This window comes from Leopardus geoffroyi, chromosome C1 (genome assembly GCF_018350155.1).
Source record: "Leopardus geoffroyi isolate Oge1 chromosome C1, O.geoffroyi_Oge1_pat1.0, whole genome shotgun sequence".
Classification (NCBI taxonomy): domain Eukaryota; kingdom Metazoa; phylum Chordata; class Mammalia; order Carnivora; family Felidae; genus Leopardus; species Leopardus geoffroyi.
This window is the reverse complement of record NC_059328.1, coordinates 111,238,215-111,255,101: the sequence shown is the minus strand read 5'-3', so window position 1 is coordinate 111,255,101 and position 16,887 is coordinate 111,238,215. Positions and strand designations below refer to the sequence as shown.

Here is a 16,887-nt window from a genome sequence, read left to right as displayed (position 1 = left end):
TCACAGTTTCAAAGCTGTGAGAGTCTATGTGCACAGAGCAGAGCCTGCTTTGAATCCTGTCTCCCTCTCTCTGCCCCCACTAAACCCCACCTCTCTCTCTCAAAAATAAATAAATAGGGGTGCCTGGGTGGCTCAGTCGGTTGGGCGTCTGACTTCGGCTCAGGTCATGATCTCGCGGTCCGTGGGTTCGAGCCCCGCATCGGGCTCTGTGCTGACAGCTCAGAGCCTGGAGCCTGTTTCAGATTCTGTGTCTCCCTCTTTCTCTGACCCTCCCCTGTTCATGCTGTCTCAAAAATAAATAAATGTTAAAAAATAAATAAATAAATAAATAAATACATAAATAAATAAATAAATAAATGTTAAAAATAAGATTAGCTCTTACCAAATTTCCTGACAAACAAAATTATATTACATACTGGTTGGCTCTACCAACAAAACAGCCATTAAAATAAGTTTCTCGACTGATGTTTTCTACTGCTTTAGGCCTCTGAAGCAAACAGGAGACAGAAGACTGACTGCAGCATCTCCCCCAGCCCCTGAGTTCTGCCTGCTGTCTGCCATACCTAGTATCAGAGAACTTGCTTATTATGCTCACTTGCCACAATGTTTGCTATAACTCTCTTTTCTCTGTCCCATTTTTTTCTTCCCCAATTCTTATTTACTCAACTCTATTAGCTATCTTACATTTCTGGACTTGATGTACTGCTAACCAACAAGTACATTCTTACTTAGCAAATCACAAAGAAAATGATTATACTATCACAAATGGTAATATTAACTGAATGCCTGGGAGACAAAGATGGGAAGACTTTTTATTCCAAACCCCTTCAAATTCTCAAGTTTTGAACCATGTCAATCCACTATTTATTTAAAAATATACATTTTTTAATTTCATGCAAATGTATGGAGTACCTACTATGTACCTTAATGGAGCTAATATTTATGGTTGACTATTGGTCTTTAGCTCTTCTCAGGTGTTTTCCTTACTAGTGACACCTAACAGTCTTCATTAACCCTGAGATGCACTTTCTAAACAGCAGCAAAAGCATCCCTATTCAAGAGCAAGTCCGAGACCTGCTGCAATATAGATCTATGGCCTGCGCAGAGAATTCTATGGAAATTGTAACATGAAGAACAATCCAAAAGCAGTATCTTACTCAATGTGGCTATAGTAGGTAAGTGACTGGGTATTTCAAAAGATTTATTAGCAACACACCAATGTTCATACCAGATATATATATTTAAAATAATTTAATTTTCTCTGTCCTGTTAAGCATATGTACAGATTAACTCAGGATTAACTTTTCCAAAAAACATCCAAAAGAATACTTACCCTAACAACAAATACGGGACACTTTACTTTATTTGTTGATGTTCGAACAAATTTTGTTGTTACTGCATTCATAGGATTGTTCAACATCCCTATAGGTGGGACCAGCTACAAAAAGAGAAAATTGGGTTTTAAAGAGCTCCTGATTATGCACAGAGCATAAACCAGGGACAGAGCAAGGTAATTATTTCAACATGTAAAGACAAATTCAAGACTATACAGGACTTTCAAAAAACTATTATTATAGATAATAATCAGTCAGTATTAATTAAATTTAAAAAAACTGAGACACAGGACAGTTAAATGCCCATTATTAATAAAAAAACAAAAAAATCAAGTACCAGATTTCACCAATTACCTCTCAAGGTCAACATAATAAAAACATGTTTCACAATAAGCCAAATTTAAAATCAGCTTTTGTATTCCACAGACTTTGAGGTAGTGCAGTCTTTTGTTAGACATGGCTTTAAGCCCCAAATAAAAAGTTCACCCACCATTAGAGTACAAGAAAAATTTTAATTGAGATAAAAACCAATGGAGTACATACATGTTATATTATCTCTTTAGGAATCTTTTGTTTTAATTATAAATCCGTAAAAAGAAAATTCCATGTTGCATTTGAGGTCACATAGTTTTAGGTTCAAATGTCCAAGCAAAGAGGTTTTATTAAACTAGTGTGACACATCTTAATACTCACATCATTATAATAACCTGCGTCAGGCTGAACTGCCCGCATGTCTCTCTGGTCTCTTTGCCATATTCTATTCTGTTTGAAATAAACAAATTAATTAATTAACATATGGCGCATTATACTCAGTTTCAAACTAAAGTAAGCATTAACAGAATGTAAGCTGCTATCAAATGGGGAGAAAATAGGATTAAAACCTTTTCACAGGTTCTAACACAAAGATAACAGTGGGTATCTTAAAGAGATCTTATCCTAGGGGTGCCTGAGTGGTTCAGTGGGTTAAGCACCAGAATCTTGATTTCCGCTCAGGTCATGACCTCCGTTGGTGAGGTTAAGCTACACCTTGGACTCTGCACTGACAACACAGAGCCTGCTTAGGATTTTCTCTCTCCCCCTCTCTCTGCACTTCTGCCACTCATGTGCCCACAGCACTCCTTCTCTCTCTCAAAATAAACACAGAAAAAAATTTTTTTTCTATGTTTGTTTATTTTTGTGTGTGTGAAAGAACGAGCATGAATGGGGAAAGGGCAGAGAGAGAGGGAGAGAGAAATCCCAAGCAGACCCTGAGCTCCCAGCACAGAGCCTGATGTGGGGCTCAAACCCACAACGTGTGAAATCATGACCTGAGCCAAAACCAAGAGTCAGACGCTTAACAGAGCAACCCAGGTGCCCCAGAAAAAAATTTTTTAAAAATCAGGGGCACCTGGGTGGCTCAGTCAGTTGTGTCTGACTTTAGCTCAGGTAACGACCTCACGGTTGGTGAGTTCGAGCCCCGTGTTGGGCACTGTGCTGACAGCTCAGAGCCTGCTTCAGATTCATATTCTCTCTCTCTCTCTCTCTCTCTCTCTCTCTCTCTCTCTCTCACACACCCTCTGCCCCTCCCCCCAACTCATATTCTGTCTCTCCCCTTCTCTCAAAAATAAAGACATTTAAAAAAATTAAAAATTAAAAGAGAGAGAGCTCGAGAGAGAGCTCTTACCCTACTTACATTGCTTAGAATCTCCCTCCTCTCTTTACTACACCTCATCCCCAACCAATCATCTAAGATACTGCTGACCATTCTCACCATACTTTAATAAAAGGAAAAAGAATAAGGGATAGATAGGCAGATGTCTTCAGTTTCTTCAAAATCCTCAGCACAAAACAATTTCTGGTATCCTGCCCTTGGTTGTCTTAAGACATCTCAAGCTCTCTTAGGCTAGTTTTGCAACTGAATTACCTGGAAAAACCTAAATCTGTCTTCACCTCTGAATGAATCTTTTTCTCATGTCTGCAACATACTAATTATATCCAATATGCCAACAGGTCTTTAACAGGTCTCAGGTAAGAAAAAGCAAACATTTTCTTCATTGGAGGCCAGAGAAGACCAAAACCTGATCAAAGTAATAGGGTTAGTAATCAAAAGCGAGTCACAGAGGCTAATTCCTTGGTGAAGACAAGTAAATAAAGAACTCAAAGGGAGAAAGATCAGACAGAGGTTTCTGCAGACCCCTATCCTGTCTGTGAGTGCCACCCACCAGCAGGGCCTGAAGAGTCCCTGTGCCTTGTGCCAGAGCCTCAGACACGCAGAACCGCTATTCTGAATGTGTGTTCTCACAGGAATATCCTCATATTGGTAGTGTCAACATTTCATATGTACGTGGGTTTAACAAGTGTCTTAAGGCTGGCCTAGGGATTAAAGTACCACTTTCTAAGATTTGCTATGAACTTTAGAACAAGGCCTATTTCTAAATTAGAGTTTAAATTTCACAATTTTTGAGAAGACTCACACATGCAAAGAGTCAATGTACTGGTGACCAGCTGCACTCTGGAACTGCACTCCATCCCATTAATCCAAGGACACAGCTATGCTTATAACCCTGTATTTTAAAAACTTTCTCTTTTAAAAAAAAGACAAAGTTTGATCATCAGAAGCACATTAACTTACCTCCAAATACTTAATTACAGATGGATTATAGTCTATGGTTTTTCGGTTTACTGCTTTTCTCATCCGTTTTCCATCAAAAGTAAGCTGTTGCATTGCTTGCTGCTGTGCAAAATCAGGTCGCTTATAAAAGAGTTGTCGAGGTGCTTGGTGTTGGAACCTTGGCATATGGAAAAAACGAGGAGGAGAACCAATTTCTGTAGCCATGGTGAAGTTTTCGTTCTAGGACACTAGGGTAGGGAAAAAGTACTTTCACTACAAACATCAGCACTAAGCACTGCTTGAAAATATTTTTAAATGAGTTACTTTTTACACTTCTCTTCCTTTTTCAAATAAGTATCATTTCTAGCTTTTAGTCAACCTATTTACAAAATGAACTATTGGATTTAATGGCAGAGACCAGTTATATATTTTAAAAAGGTCAATTCACAGAATAAGTGCTAATAAGCATTTATTATAAAATTCAGGCTGACGGAAGGAAAAAACCACAGTTTATAACAGCGTGGGGTGTGTGTGCTGGGTATTGTGCATGTGTGAGGTAGGGGGTAGGGTAGAACCACTGAGAACTGTTCACATTGTTAAAATGAAGTTTTCGGGAGGCGTCTGGGCAGCTCAGTCAGTTCAGAGTCTGACTTTGGCTCAGGTCATGACCTCACAGTTTGTGGGTTTGAGCCCCACATCAGTCTCTGTGCTGACAGTGCAGATTCTCTGCCTCTCTCTCTGCCCCTCCCCAACTTGTGTTCTCTCTCAAAAAAAAATATAATAATTAATTTTAAAAAATATGTGTGTGTGTGTGTGTGTGTGTGTGTGTGTGTGTGTGTGTATATATATGAAGTTTTCAGGGCACTAGGGTGGCTCAAGTGGCTAAGCATCCGACTTCATCTCAGGTCATGATCTCACAGTTCGTGGGTTCGAACCCCATGTTGAGCTCTCTGCTGTCAGCACAGAGCCAGCTTCAGATTCTCTGTCTGCCTCCCTTTCAGCCCCTCCCCTGCTCACACTCTTTTCCATTAGAAAAAAAAATTTTTTTGTTTAATGTTTATGGGGGCGCCTAGGTGGTTCAGTCGGTTGAGCATCCGACTTCGCCTCAGGTCATGATCTCACAGTCTGTGAGTTTAAGCCCCACGTCGGGATCTGTGCTGACAGCTCAGAGCCTGGCTTCGGATTCTGTGTCTCCCCCTCTCTCTGCTCCTCCCCAGCTCATGCTCTCTGTCTCAAAAATAAATAAAAACATTAAAAAAAAATTTAATGTTTATGTATTTTTGAGAAAGGAAGAGAGACAGAATGCAAGCAGGGGAGGGGCAGAGAGAGAAGTAGACACAGAGTCAGAAGGAGGCTCTAGGCTCTGAGCTGTCAGCAGAGCACCTGACTCGGGGCTTGAACTCAGGAGCCACGAGATCATAACCTGAGCCAAAGTCAGACACTTAAGTGACTCACCCAGGTGCCCCCCAAAATAAACATTTTTTAAAAATAAATAAAAATATTAAGCTTATGATAAGACCCTATTTATACAAGAATAACTAAAAAAATTTTTAAATCTGGGGGGCATCTGGATGGCTCAGTTAGTTGAGTGACTGACACTTGATTTCGGCTCAGGTCATGATCCTAAAGTTCATGAAATCGAGCCCCACATCAGACTCTGTGCTGACAGCATGGAGTCTGCTTGGGATTCACTCTCCCTCTCTCTCTGCCCCTCCCTGACTTGTAGGCTCTCACTCTTTCTCAAAATAAATAAATAAACATTAAAAAAAATCGTAAAGGGGCGCCTGGGTGGCGCAGTCGGTTGAGCGTCCGACTTCAGCCAGGTCACGATCTCGCGGTCCCTGAGTTCGAGCCCCGCGTCAGGCTCTGGGCTGATGGCTCAGAGCCTGGAGCCTGTTTCCGGTTCTGTGTCTCCCTCTCTCTCTGCCCCTCCCCCGTTCATGCTCTGTCTCTCTCTGTCCCAAAAATAAATAAACGTTGGAAAAAAAAAAAAAATTTAAAAAAAAAAAAAAAATCGTAAAAAAAAAATTTTTTTTCTAATTTTTAATCTTTTTTGTCCTTTCAAATTTCCTAGGAATAGTGTAAAAAGAGCAATAAACTATCCTATTTCGTATGAATGTTGAAAGCATGTATATCTAATTTCAGGATCAAAACAACTACCACAAAAACATATTTCTCAGCATTGTGTATTTACATATTCATACAAGCAACACTAACATCTGAACAGAAAAAATATTCTCTTGATTTCGACTCAGGTCTTGACATCAGGTTCATCAGATGGAGTCCCACATTGGGGCTCCGTGCTGAGCAGGGAGCCTGCTTAGGATTCTCTCTCTCGCTCCCTCTGCCCCTCTCCCCTGCTCGTGCTCTCTCTAAAAAAAATAATAAATTGTTTTAAAAAGCTCAAAAATAAATAAAAATCAAATGAACATCTTTAAGGGTGTCTGGTTGGCTCAGTCAGTAGAGCCTTCAACTCTTGATCTCAAGATCATGAGTTCAAGCCCCAATCTAGGCATGGAACCTACCTAAAATAAATTTTTAAATACAAATAAACAAACAAACAAACATTTTTAGGGGCTACACTTCAAGGAACTATATATCACCAAGTGGAGAAAATGAAAATAAGAGCTTTATCCTTCATAATTACTGTGATTTCTACTTACTCTATTATTCACTTAAGCTACATTAACAGAACAACTTAAACTACACTCAGGTTTGTCCCCAAAGCATGTTCATCTATCTAGTGTGGAGGGAAGGTGGGACAAGAAAGATAAACTAAGGTACAGAGAGGACAAGTAATTTGGGTATGATTATTAAACACTACATACTAACAAGAAAACCAAATGGCTAAGGAAAAAAAAATCCACATGAAACAATGAACTCATCATGTCTTTATTGTACACACAAGCCTTCAATGTTTCAAGCAATAAGCAAAATTTCATCAAGTGCCTACTTTATATTATACCCTGCACCACATATAGCATATCATTCTGATTTACTGAGTATCACTTCTAAGTTCAGAGAACAGATTTCAGACCTTGTGGTGGTTGGACCCATCTCTATTTTTGGCAAATACAAAGACTCCTGAGTTCACAAGAGTTTGCAGCATATTCTTAGCCTTCAAGCTTTCAACTACTCCCCAAAAATAAGCAAACCACTCAACTTCTCTGCCTATGTTTTCTCAACCTGGACAAGGAAGTTAATGTACATAACTTCCAAGATTCTTTTTGCTCAAAGATACTATTTTAAATGAAATCTACTATTCTGTTAGCCAACACAGTGACTAGTCTGTTGAACAAAGTGGAATATCCAGACTTAGTTCTCCACTGTTTGTGCACACAAGTCTGTACCAGCATTATAATTATGGTTCTTGTCGCAACTGACACAAAGTAACAGGTTTTGTAAGCTTCATCATGTGGCAATTATACCAAAATCATACCTGAAGATAGAAAAGTGAATAGAAAAAAACCATAAGTGCTTTCCTTCAATAACAGTCATTACAAATTTCACATTGTAGAACTGTGCTAAACAAGAACTCATTTTATTGAACCTAAGCCTCCAAATAAAGTAACAAAAACTGTACATGAATGCTAACAAAGCCTCAAAAATTATGAAACGAATAGTACAATGAAGAGAAAGAACAGGAAGGTATTCATTAGTAAGGGTAAGACTTAAGTTGGAAATTAGATAGGAAAATTAATATCGGGTAATGAGCAGGCACTACCAAATGTACTGAGGCAGTTCCCAGCCATGAATACACACACATTTAGAAATTGCTGAAACAGCTGAAAAATCCCCATGGCAAAGGGAAGCATAATGAGAAATTCAATTCATTTCAAGAATTTATCAGTGAGCACTAACTACCTGACAGGCTCAAAAGACACACACACACACACACACACACACACACACACACACACACACACTGCTATCAAAAGACTGACAGTCTGTAAGTAGGTATTGTGCCTGACTACAGTAGCTATGGCAGAATTTGGTCCAATTATCAAATCAAGTAATTCTTACCATGTCAACCAGTAATCAGAGCTTCTGATCACAAAAAAAAACTTGTTTTCCCAAACTGAGATGAAATAATTCTAACCAAGAGCAAATTATCTATGCATTAAAGAGCTAGGATAGCAAGTACAATAAGTATGGAACTTCTAAAAATAATAAAAGGTTTTAAGATCCCCACATGATTAACACAAACCTGGATTCCACTGTCAGAACCTTAGCCTGGAAACCTCTATTTTAAGATTATTGATCTCCAGGGGCACCTGGGTGGCTCAGCTAGTTAAGCGTCTGACTCTTGATTTCAACTCAGGACATGATCTCGCAGTTTTGTGATTTTGAGCCCTATGTCAGGCTTTGTGCTGACCATGTAAGCATGCTTAGAATTCCTCTTTCTCTACCCCACTCATGCTCTCTCAAAATAAATAAATAAACTTAAAAAAAAATTTTAAGACTATCGATAGCCAAACCAGTAAATATGTCCTGGGATGAACAGTCTACCCTAAATGAGATCTGATACCTACAAAGTCCCAGAACTTTGAGGGGACCTACATGAATGGTAAACAAGGCCAGTAACAAAAGCATCATCATGATCCCTTTTTCTTCACTGCCCAATCTTTAATAAATGTGAATCCCCAACAAATTAGAGGAGAAATTATAATGAGACCATTCAGTTTTTTAAAGAATAAACAAGACAGCTGTTTATATAAGTAGTTTTTAAAAGTTCACATGATTCTGTATCTTGACTGTGGTAGCAGATACACGAACCTATCCAAAAGGTTATATCTGATTGTACACTGTCATTTATGTGACATTCTTGAAATAACAAAATAACAAAAATGGAGAACAGGAGTTAGGGATAGGGAAGGGGTGTGATTATAAAAGGGGAACTACTGTGGTGATGAACTGTTAAGGATCTTGACTGTGGTGGTAAATACACAAATATATACATATAATGAAATTACAGAAAATTACTCACACGAGCACCAGTAAAACTCAAGAAATCTGTGTAAAATCTATAGATTAAAATCAGTATTAATCTCATCTTGTGATATTGTGCTATCATTTCCAAGCTGTTACCCCTGGGAGAAACTAGACAAAGTACATGGGACCATTAGGTATTTTTTTTTTTAATTTTTTTAAATTTACTTTTTAAGACAGAGAGAGAGACAGAGCATGAGTGGGGATGGGGCATAGAAGAGAGGGAGACACAGAATCTGAAGCAAGCTCCAGGCTCCGAGCTGTCAGCACAGAGCCCAACACAGGGCTCAAACTCACAAACTGTGAGATTATGACCTGAGGCAAAGTTGGATGCTTAACCAACTGAGCCAGTCAGGCGCCCCATTTGGTATTTTTCTTCCAAATGCACTGAACATATAATCTCAATAAAAATTGATTAAAAATGTTAACATGAGGGGCACCTGGGTGGCCCAATCCATAAAGCATCTGACTTCAGCTCAGGTCACAATCTTGTGGTTTGTGGGTTTGAGTCCCACACTGAGATCTGCACTGTCAGCTTGGAGCCTGTTTCAGATTCTCAGCCTCCCTCTCTCTCTGCCCCTCCCCCATTCGGGTATTCTTCCCCCCCTTCCCCCCCTCTCTCTCTTTCTCTCTCTCTCTCTATCAGGGGCCTGGGTGGCTCAGTCGGTTAAGTGTCAGACTTCCCCTCAGGTCATGATCTCACAGTTTAGGAGTTTCAAGCCCTGCATCAGGCTCTGCACTCACAGGGACAGCCGGCTTTGGAGTCTCTCTCTCTGCCCCTCCCCAGTTTGCGCTTTCTCTCAAAATAAACTTAAAAAATAAAAAAATAATTAAAAAAATAAAGATTCTATCTCTCCCCCTCTGCCCCTCTCCCCTGCTCACTTGTTCGCTCTCTGGGGGAAAAAAAAAAAAGGAAAGAAAAAAAAAAGAGCATTTTAAGACTACCATAAATTTGTTGATAACTAAATTGGACATTAAAAAGCAAATTTTTTGAAATGTTTATTTTTGAGAGAGAGAGAATATATTAGTGGGGAGGAGCAGAGAGAGAGGGAGCCAGAGGTTCGTACTGACAACAGCAAGCCCAATCCGGGGCTCGAACTCCCAAACCATGAGATCATGACCTGAGCTGAAGTCAGACATTCAACCAACAGAGCCACCCAGGCACCCCTAAAAATCAATTTTATTTAACTCTCAGTGTAGGAGTTTTCCAACTTTTATAGCTTTCAGCCACAGTTTCAACTGCAGAACTCTTCATAACCTGGGGTAAGGAGCTTGCACTGCATACTTAGCTGTGAAGTTACTGAAACTTTTTGTGGATACTGAACTTGACCAATTTAACATGTTACTTAATACTATACTTGGGCTTTTAGATTGTTTTCTGTGCCATTTCAAGAGCTTTTACATATAATCCACACATGAACATAATTCTGGCTGTCGACTTAATTAGAAAATAATTCAATATTCCACAAGTGTGATTCTGGGATAAAGAAATCTGTACTATCAATTGTTTCATGGAGATAAACTCAGTGTGGTTTTTCCCCTTGTCATTAGCATACAAAACAAGAGAGCTTTTCCATTTTTATGTGTTTTTTAAACTGGATTATGTATTAACTTACCAACTATTTAAGCCAATAAAAACTGAACAAACGAAGTCTCACTGGATTACTGAATTCATCTTTGCAAAAGTAAAAATGATGCAACATTTTCTAGATAAAGTAGTCTCCTAAACTAGGAATAAGGAATTCAAAGATTCAAGTATGAGCCAAAACCAGCAGTTCCCAAAGCCAGGCTTTAAGGCTCTCATCTTCATTCTGATTTAACTGTATGGGATATAAACCAAGCAGCAGAGATTTTTTTTTAATGTTTGTTTATTTTGAGGGAGAGAGAGCAGGGAAGAGAAAGAGATAGAGGAGAGAGTGAATCCCAAGCAGGCTCCACACTGTCAGCACAGAGCCCGACGAAAGGTTCAATGAGAAAAACCACGAGATCATGACCTGAGCCAGAATCAATAATCAGGCGCTTAACCAACAGAGCCATCCAGGCACTCCGTGAGCAGTAGCGCTTTTTAAAGCGTGAATCATCAAACAACCACAACCAAGATGCAGAACCCTCTGTTATCAATCTCCTATCACTACCCCTAATCCCTGGCAACAACTGATGTTTCCCATTACTGTAATTTTTCTCTTTTGTTGAATGTCATATAAATAAAATCACACACTGTGTACCCTTTTGAGTCTGGCATTTTTCACGTAGCTTAACACTTTTGATATTCACCAATGTTGTAGCAAGTACCAATAATTCCATTTTTTTTAAGTTTTATTTATTTACTGAAAGAGAGAGAGAGAGAGAGAGAGAGAGAGAGAGAAAGCAGGGGAGAGGCAGAGAGTGGGAGAGAGAATCCCAAACAGACTCCACACCATCAGTACAGAGCTCAATCCCATAAACCATGAGATCGTGACCTGAGCTGAAATCAAGAGTCAGATGCTTAACCGACTAAGTCACCCAGGTGCCCCCCACCAATAATTCCTTTTTTATTATTGAATTCTATGGATATACCACATTTTGTTTATCCATTCTCCAATTCAGGAGAATGCCTGTAGCACTTAACAATTTGAACAAAATTGCTACTGACATTCACATGTAGTTTTTGTGTGAACTGTTAAGTCTTCATTTTTCCTGAGTAAATACCTAGGATTGAAACTACAATGGTGGAGGGCGCCTGGGTGGCTCAGTTGGTTTAGCGTCCTCCTTCAGCTCAGGTCATGATCTCGTGGTTTCATGAGTTTGAGCCCCATATCAGGCTCTGTTTGCTGTAAGCACAGAGCCCACTTCAGATCCTCTGTTCCCCTCTCTCTTTCTGCCCCTCCCTCACTAGTGCTCTCTCTCAAAAATAAACATTAAAAAAGTTTTTTTTAATTAAAAACAAAACTACAGGGTCATGGAAGTTTTTGTTTAACTTTATGGGAAGCTTTCAAAAGATTTACCAAAGTGGCTGTACCATTTTGCATTCCCACAGCAATGTATTGTATGTGGGAATGTATGTGTTCCAGTTGCTCTACATCCTCACTAATACTTAATATTGTCAGCTAGAGAGAGAAGGATTGTTTATTTTCTTAGTCACCCTAACAAGCGTACAGTCACATCTCACTGTGGCTGTAATTTGCATTTCCCTAATGACTAATGATGCAGAGAATCTTTCAAGCCCTTACTTGCTACCCATACATCATGTCCAGTGAAGTTTCGGGTTAAAATCTTTTGCTCATTCTTTAATTCGGTTTTTTTTCTTATTATAGAGTTTCAGAATTATTTCTGTACTCTACATATAAAATCTTTGTCAGATATGTGATCTGCAAATATCTTCTCTCAGTCTGCCACTTCTTTTCACTCTCTTCAGAGTATCTTTCAAAAAATGGAAGTTTTTATCTTTTTTTAAGTTTATTGGGGGGGGGGGGGGGGAGAGAGAGACAGAGACAGAGAGAGAGAGAGAGAGAGAGAGAGAGAGAGAAAGAGAATATCCCAAACAGGCTCTGCACTAGCAGTGAGGGGCTCGAACTCATGAACCATGAGATCATGACCTGAGTCGAAATCAAGAATCACACCACAAAGATTAATTTGTGGTGTCATTAATTTTAACAACATCCAATTTATCAATTTATGTTATGCTTTTGGTCATATGTAAGAAATTTCATCTAAGCCAAGGTTACAAAGGTTTCTCTCCTTTGTTCTCTTCTGCCAATTGTATTATTTTACATTTTACATTTAGATCTCTGATCTATTTGAGTTCATTGCCACATTAGGTATAAGAGATAGTTTAAAATTCTTTTTTCTCATATGCTGTCCAATTGTTCTGACTCCATTATGTGGAAAAAGGCTATCTTTACTGAATTGCCTTTACACCTTTATCGAAATCAACTGACTGCATTTTTTCTATGGGTCTACCTCAATACCCTGATCACTGTAACTTCACAGGTCTTGAAATCAGCTACATTTCAGATCAAATCCTCCAACTATGTTGTTCTTTATCAAATGGTCTAGCAATCTGTGTTCTTCTGCCATTTTATAATTTTTAAAAGCAGTTTATCATTATCTACAAAAAAAAGTGTTACTGATTTTGATCTGGGTGCACCAGGCTGAGGAGAAATTACATTTTAACAATACTGAGTCTTCAAACCACAAACAGTAATTCTCTACAAATATTTAGGCCTTCTTTGATTTGCTGCATCAGTGTTTCGTAGTTCTAGACACACAGATCCTGTATACACTTTGTCAGATTTGCACCTATTTTTGGTGCCACTTAAGTGGTACTGTTTTTTACTTACTTCCATTCCTGGTTGTTCATTGCTAGTATAAACAAATACAATTAATTCTTATACATTGTCCGTATATCCTGCAACCTTGCTAAATTCACATGTTGGTCCTAGAATCTCTCTTGTAGATTCCTTGGAGTATTCTACATAGACAATCATATCATCTGCAAATACGGGCAATTTATTTCTTCCTTTCTGTTCTAAAAACTTTCTTTTTTTGCCTTATCACACTTCTCCATCTTAAAGGAGAAAACATTGTCTTCACTAGTAAGCATTATGGCATTAGCTACATACTTTTGTAGATGCCCTTCATCACATAAAAGAAAAACTCAATTCCTAGAATTTCTAGTTTGTAAGAATTTTTATCAAGTATGAAAAATTTTGTCAAATGCTTCTTCTCAATGTACACAGATGATCATATGGCTTTTCTTAGTCTTAATACAGTAAATAAGCCTCAACAACTTTTAAATGTGGAACACACTTGCATTCCCAAGATAAATCCCACTGGTCATGATGTATCATCCTTTTAATATATTGGTGGAATTTAACTCACATCTTGTCGTGACTTTTTCATCTACGCTCATGAAGAATATTAACATAGTTTTCTTTTCTTGTAACATCTTTATCTGGTTTTATTATCAAGCCTCATATAATGAATTGGGAAGTATTCCTTCTAACATTTCCTGGGAGACACTGTGCAGATTTGGTATCTTTTCCTCTTACATGTTTGGTAGAATTCACCTGCGAAACCATCTGGATGGACTTCAAGTTTCCTCCACTGGAAGGTTTTAAACTATGAATTCAGTTTCTTTAAAAGAAGACTATTCTAGGGCACCTGGGTGGCTCAGTTGGTTAAGCATCCAAATCTGATCTCAGTTGAGGTCTTGATCTCAGGGACATGAGTTCATGCCCCGTGTAGGTCCCCATATTGGTCACGAAGCCTACTTAAAAAAAAAAAAAAAAAAAAGATGAAGACTATTCCAGTTATCTATTCCTTCTGAGTGAGTTTTGGTAGTTTGTTCTTTGAAGGAATTGAGCAGTTTCACTCAAGCTGTCACATTTTGGGCATAGAGTTGTTCATGGTATTCTTATTATTGTTTTAATGTCTGTAAGATCTGTAGTGATAGCTCCTCTTTCATTCCTGATATTGTTAACTTGGTCTCCTCCCTCACTATCCATGCTCTGCTTCTATTAAACAGTCTGTCATTCTTTCAAGTAAAACACCAGGTTCTGTAAAAAGTGAATATTAATATTAATATGAATATTAAATAATTTCCTAAGGGAACTATTGTACTTCTGTAAATAGCAAAAGTGCTTTATCCACACTTCCCATTTCACCACACACTATCCATTACTCTCCTTGGCTTGCCATAACAAACTAGTACCGACTGAGAGGCTGAAACAAAAATTTATTTTCTCACAGTTCTGGAAGCTGAAAATCTGAGATCAGGGTGCCAGCACAGTCAGGCTCTTGGTTTGCAGACAGCCACCTTCTTGCTATGTCCTCACATGGCAGAAAGAGACAGCAAGTACTCTGGTGTCTCTTCTTATAGGGACCCATCAGGAAGCCCCTACCTTCATTCCCTCATTTAAACCTAATTATCTCCCAAAGGCCAGATTTCCAAATCCCATCACATTGGGGGTTAGGGCCTCAACATATAAATTTTACAGAGACATGATTCAATCCACAGAACGCTCTATTTAAAAAAACATATATTCAAGGTGGGTGGGAGGATGGGTGATACAGGTAATGGGGATTAAGGAGTACACTTGTCATAATGCACACTGGATGATGTATGGAATAGGTGAATCACTACACTGTACATCTGAAAGGAATATAACACTGTGTGTTAACTATACTGGAATTAAAATAACTTGAGGGGGAAGGAGGCCTGGGTGGCTCAGTTGGTTAAGCATCCAGCTTAGGCTCAGGTCATGATCTCACAGCTTGTGAGTTGGAGCCCCACATCAGGCTCTCTGCTGTCAGTGTGGAGCCCACTTTGGATAAATAAAAAATAAAAATAATTATAATAATAATAAAAACAAATTGGGGCACTTGGGTGGTTCAGTCGGTTAAGCATCTGACTCTTGATTTCAGCTCAGGTCACGATCTCACGGGTTTGTGAGTTTGAGCCCCACATCAGCCTCCATGCTGGCCATGCGGACCCTGCTTGGGATTCTCTCTCCCCCTCTCTTTCTGCCCCTCCCCTGGGCATACATGCTTTCTCTTTCTCAAAATAAATAAGTAAATTTTAAAATAAAATAAATTAGAGGCACCTGGGTGACCCAGTTGGTTAAGCATCAGACTTCAGCTCAGGTCATGATCTTGCGGTTTGTGGGTTTGAGCACTGCAACGCACTCTGTGCTGACAGCTCAGAGCCTGGAGCCTGCTTCAAATTCTGTGTCTCCCACTCTCTCTGCCCCTCCCCCATTGGTGCTCTCTCAAAAATAAGCAAACATTTAAAAAATTAATTAAATAAAATAAATTAAAAACGCAAAACCAAAGTGGCGCCTGGGTGGCTCAGTCAGGTAAGTATCCAACTCTTGATTTCGGCTCCGGTCATGATCTAACAATTAGTGAGTTCGAGCCCCAAGTCGGGCTCTGCACTGACAGTGTGGAACCTGCTTGGGATTCTCTGTCTCCCTCCCTCTCTGTCTCTCTCTCCCAGAAATAAACATTAAAATATATATATATATATATATATATATATATATATATATATATATATGTATATATTCTCAAGGGTTGATATTTAATTAAATTATTTTTAATGTTTTACCAATAACATTCTCAGGTGAAATTGACTTTTTTTTTTCTTTCCAACTACCAGTGTAAGGTGGTAGTAAACATAAAATGACTATTAGTAGAAATTTGATACCACTGCCTTGAACCATGCTAAGGAGCCAAGAGTTTTATCCATTACTGCTTTCACACCATACATACAAATGTCAACATAGTAAAAAGGCCTAATAATATCTTAGTATTATGAAAGTAGTTCTGACCTTAATTTGAAAACTTGCCACTGCCATACAGAATTAAATTCAAATAACTAGCACAGAAGAACTTATTACAAACTATGAAGTACATTATTAATTTAAGATATTATTACAAATTATTCACAAGAAACATAACCAATAAAACCTGACCAATTCCTAAGCTTTCCAAATTTATTTATGAAAATGATAAAGTTATGCTTTCAACTTGATGAATATACACCTTAGAAAGAAATGGGAAATTCCACAGAATCTAAAAAGAACAAATAAATAAAACTATCTTGGTTGGAATGAAACAAACAAACAAAGCAGGCCAGTGGTATGCTATAAACACTCTCAAATTTGTTTATGCTTGTATCACTTATAAAAAGATATGCCAGAGGCGCCTGGGTGGCTCAGTCGGTTAAGCATCCGACTTCAGCTCAGGTCACGATCTCGCGGTCCGTGAGTTAGAGCCCTGCATCGGGCTCTGGGCTGATGGCTCAGAGCCTGGAGCCTGCTTCCGATTCTGTGTCTCCCTCTTTCTCTGCCCTCCCCCATTCATGCTCTGTCTCTGTCTCAAAAATAAATAAACATTAAAAAAAAAAAATTTTTTTTTAAAAGATATGCCAGAAACACTATCAGTGATGGCTTCTGGGGAAGGGAATTAGATGACTTAATGTAAGGAGGAGAA

At 38.7% G+C, this 16,887-nt stretch overlaps 1 protein-coding gene across 12 annotated transcripts in view; it reads right to left on the bottom strand.

The window, feature by feature from the left end:
• The window catches only part of WDR33 (WD repeat domain 33), a 109,457-nt gene that overhangs the window by 65,801 nt on the left and 26,769 nt on the right, over positions 1-16,887 (bottom strand). For 11 of the 12 annotated variants that reach the window (XM_045479373.1, XM_045479369.1, XM_045479372.1 and 8 more), the window contains exons 2-4: positions 3,946-4,172; positions 2,028-2,096; positions 1,334-1,438 (exon numbers count right to left, since the gene is read on the bottom strand). In XM_045479373.1, the coding sequence (XP_045335329.1) occupies positions 1,334-1,438; positions 2,028-2,096; positions 3,946-4,149 (378 nt within the window). In that variant the 5' untranslated portion in view covers positions 4,150-4,172. Of the gene's footprint in view, positions 1-1,333; positions 1,439-2,027; positions 2,097-3,945; positions 4,173-13,961; positions 14,063-16,887 lie in introns of those variants that run through there. The other variant, XM_045479370.1, reaches the window with a different exon arrangement.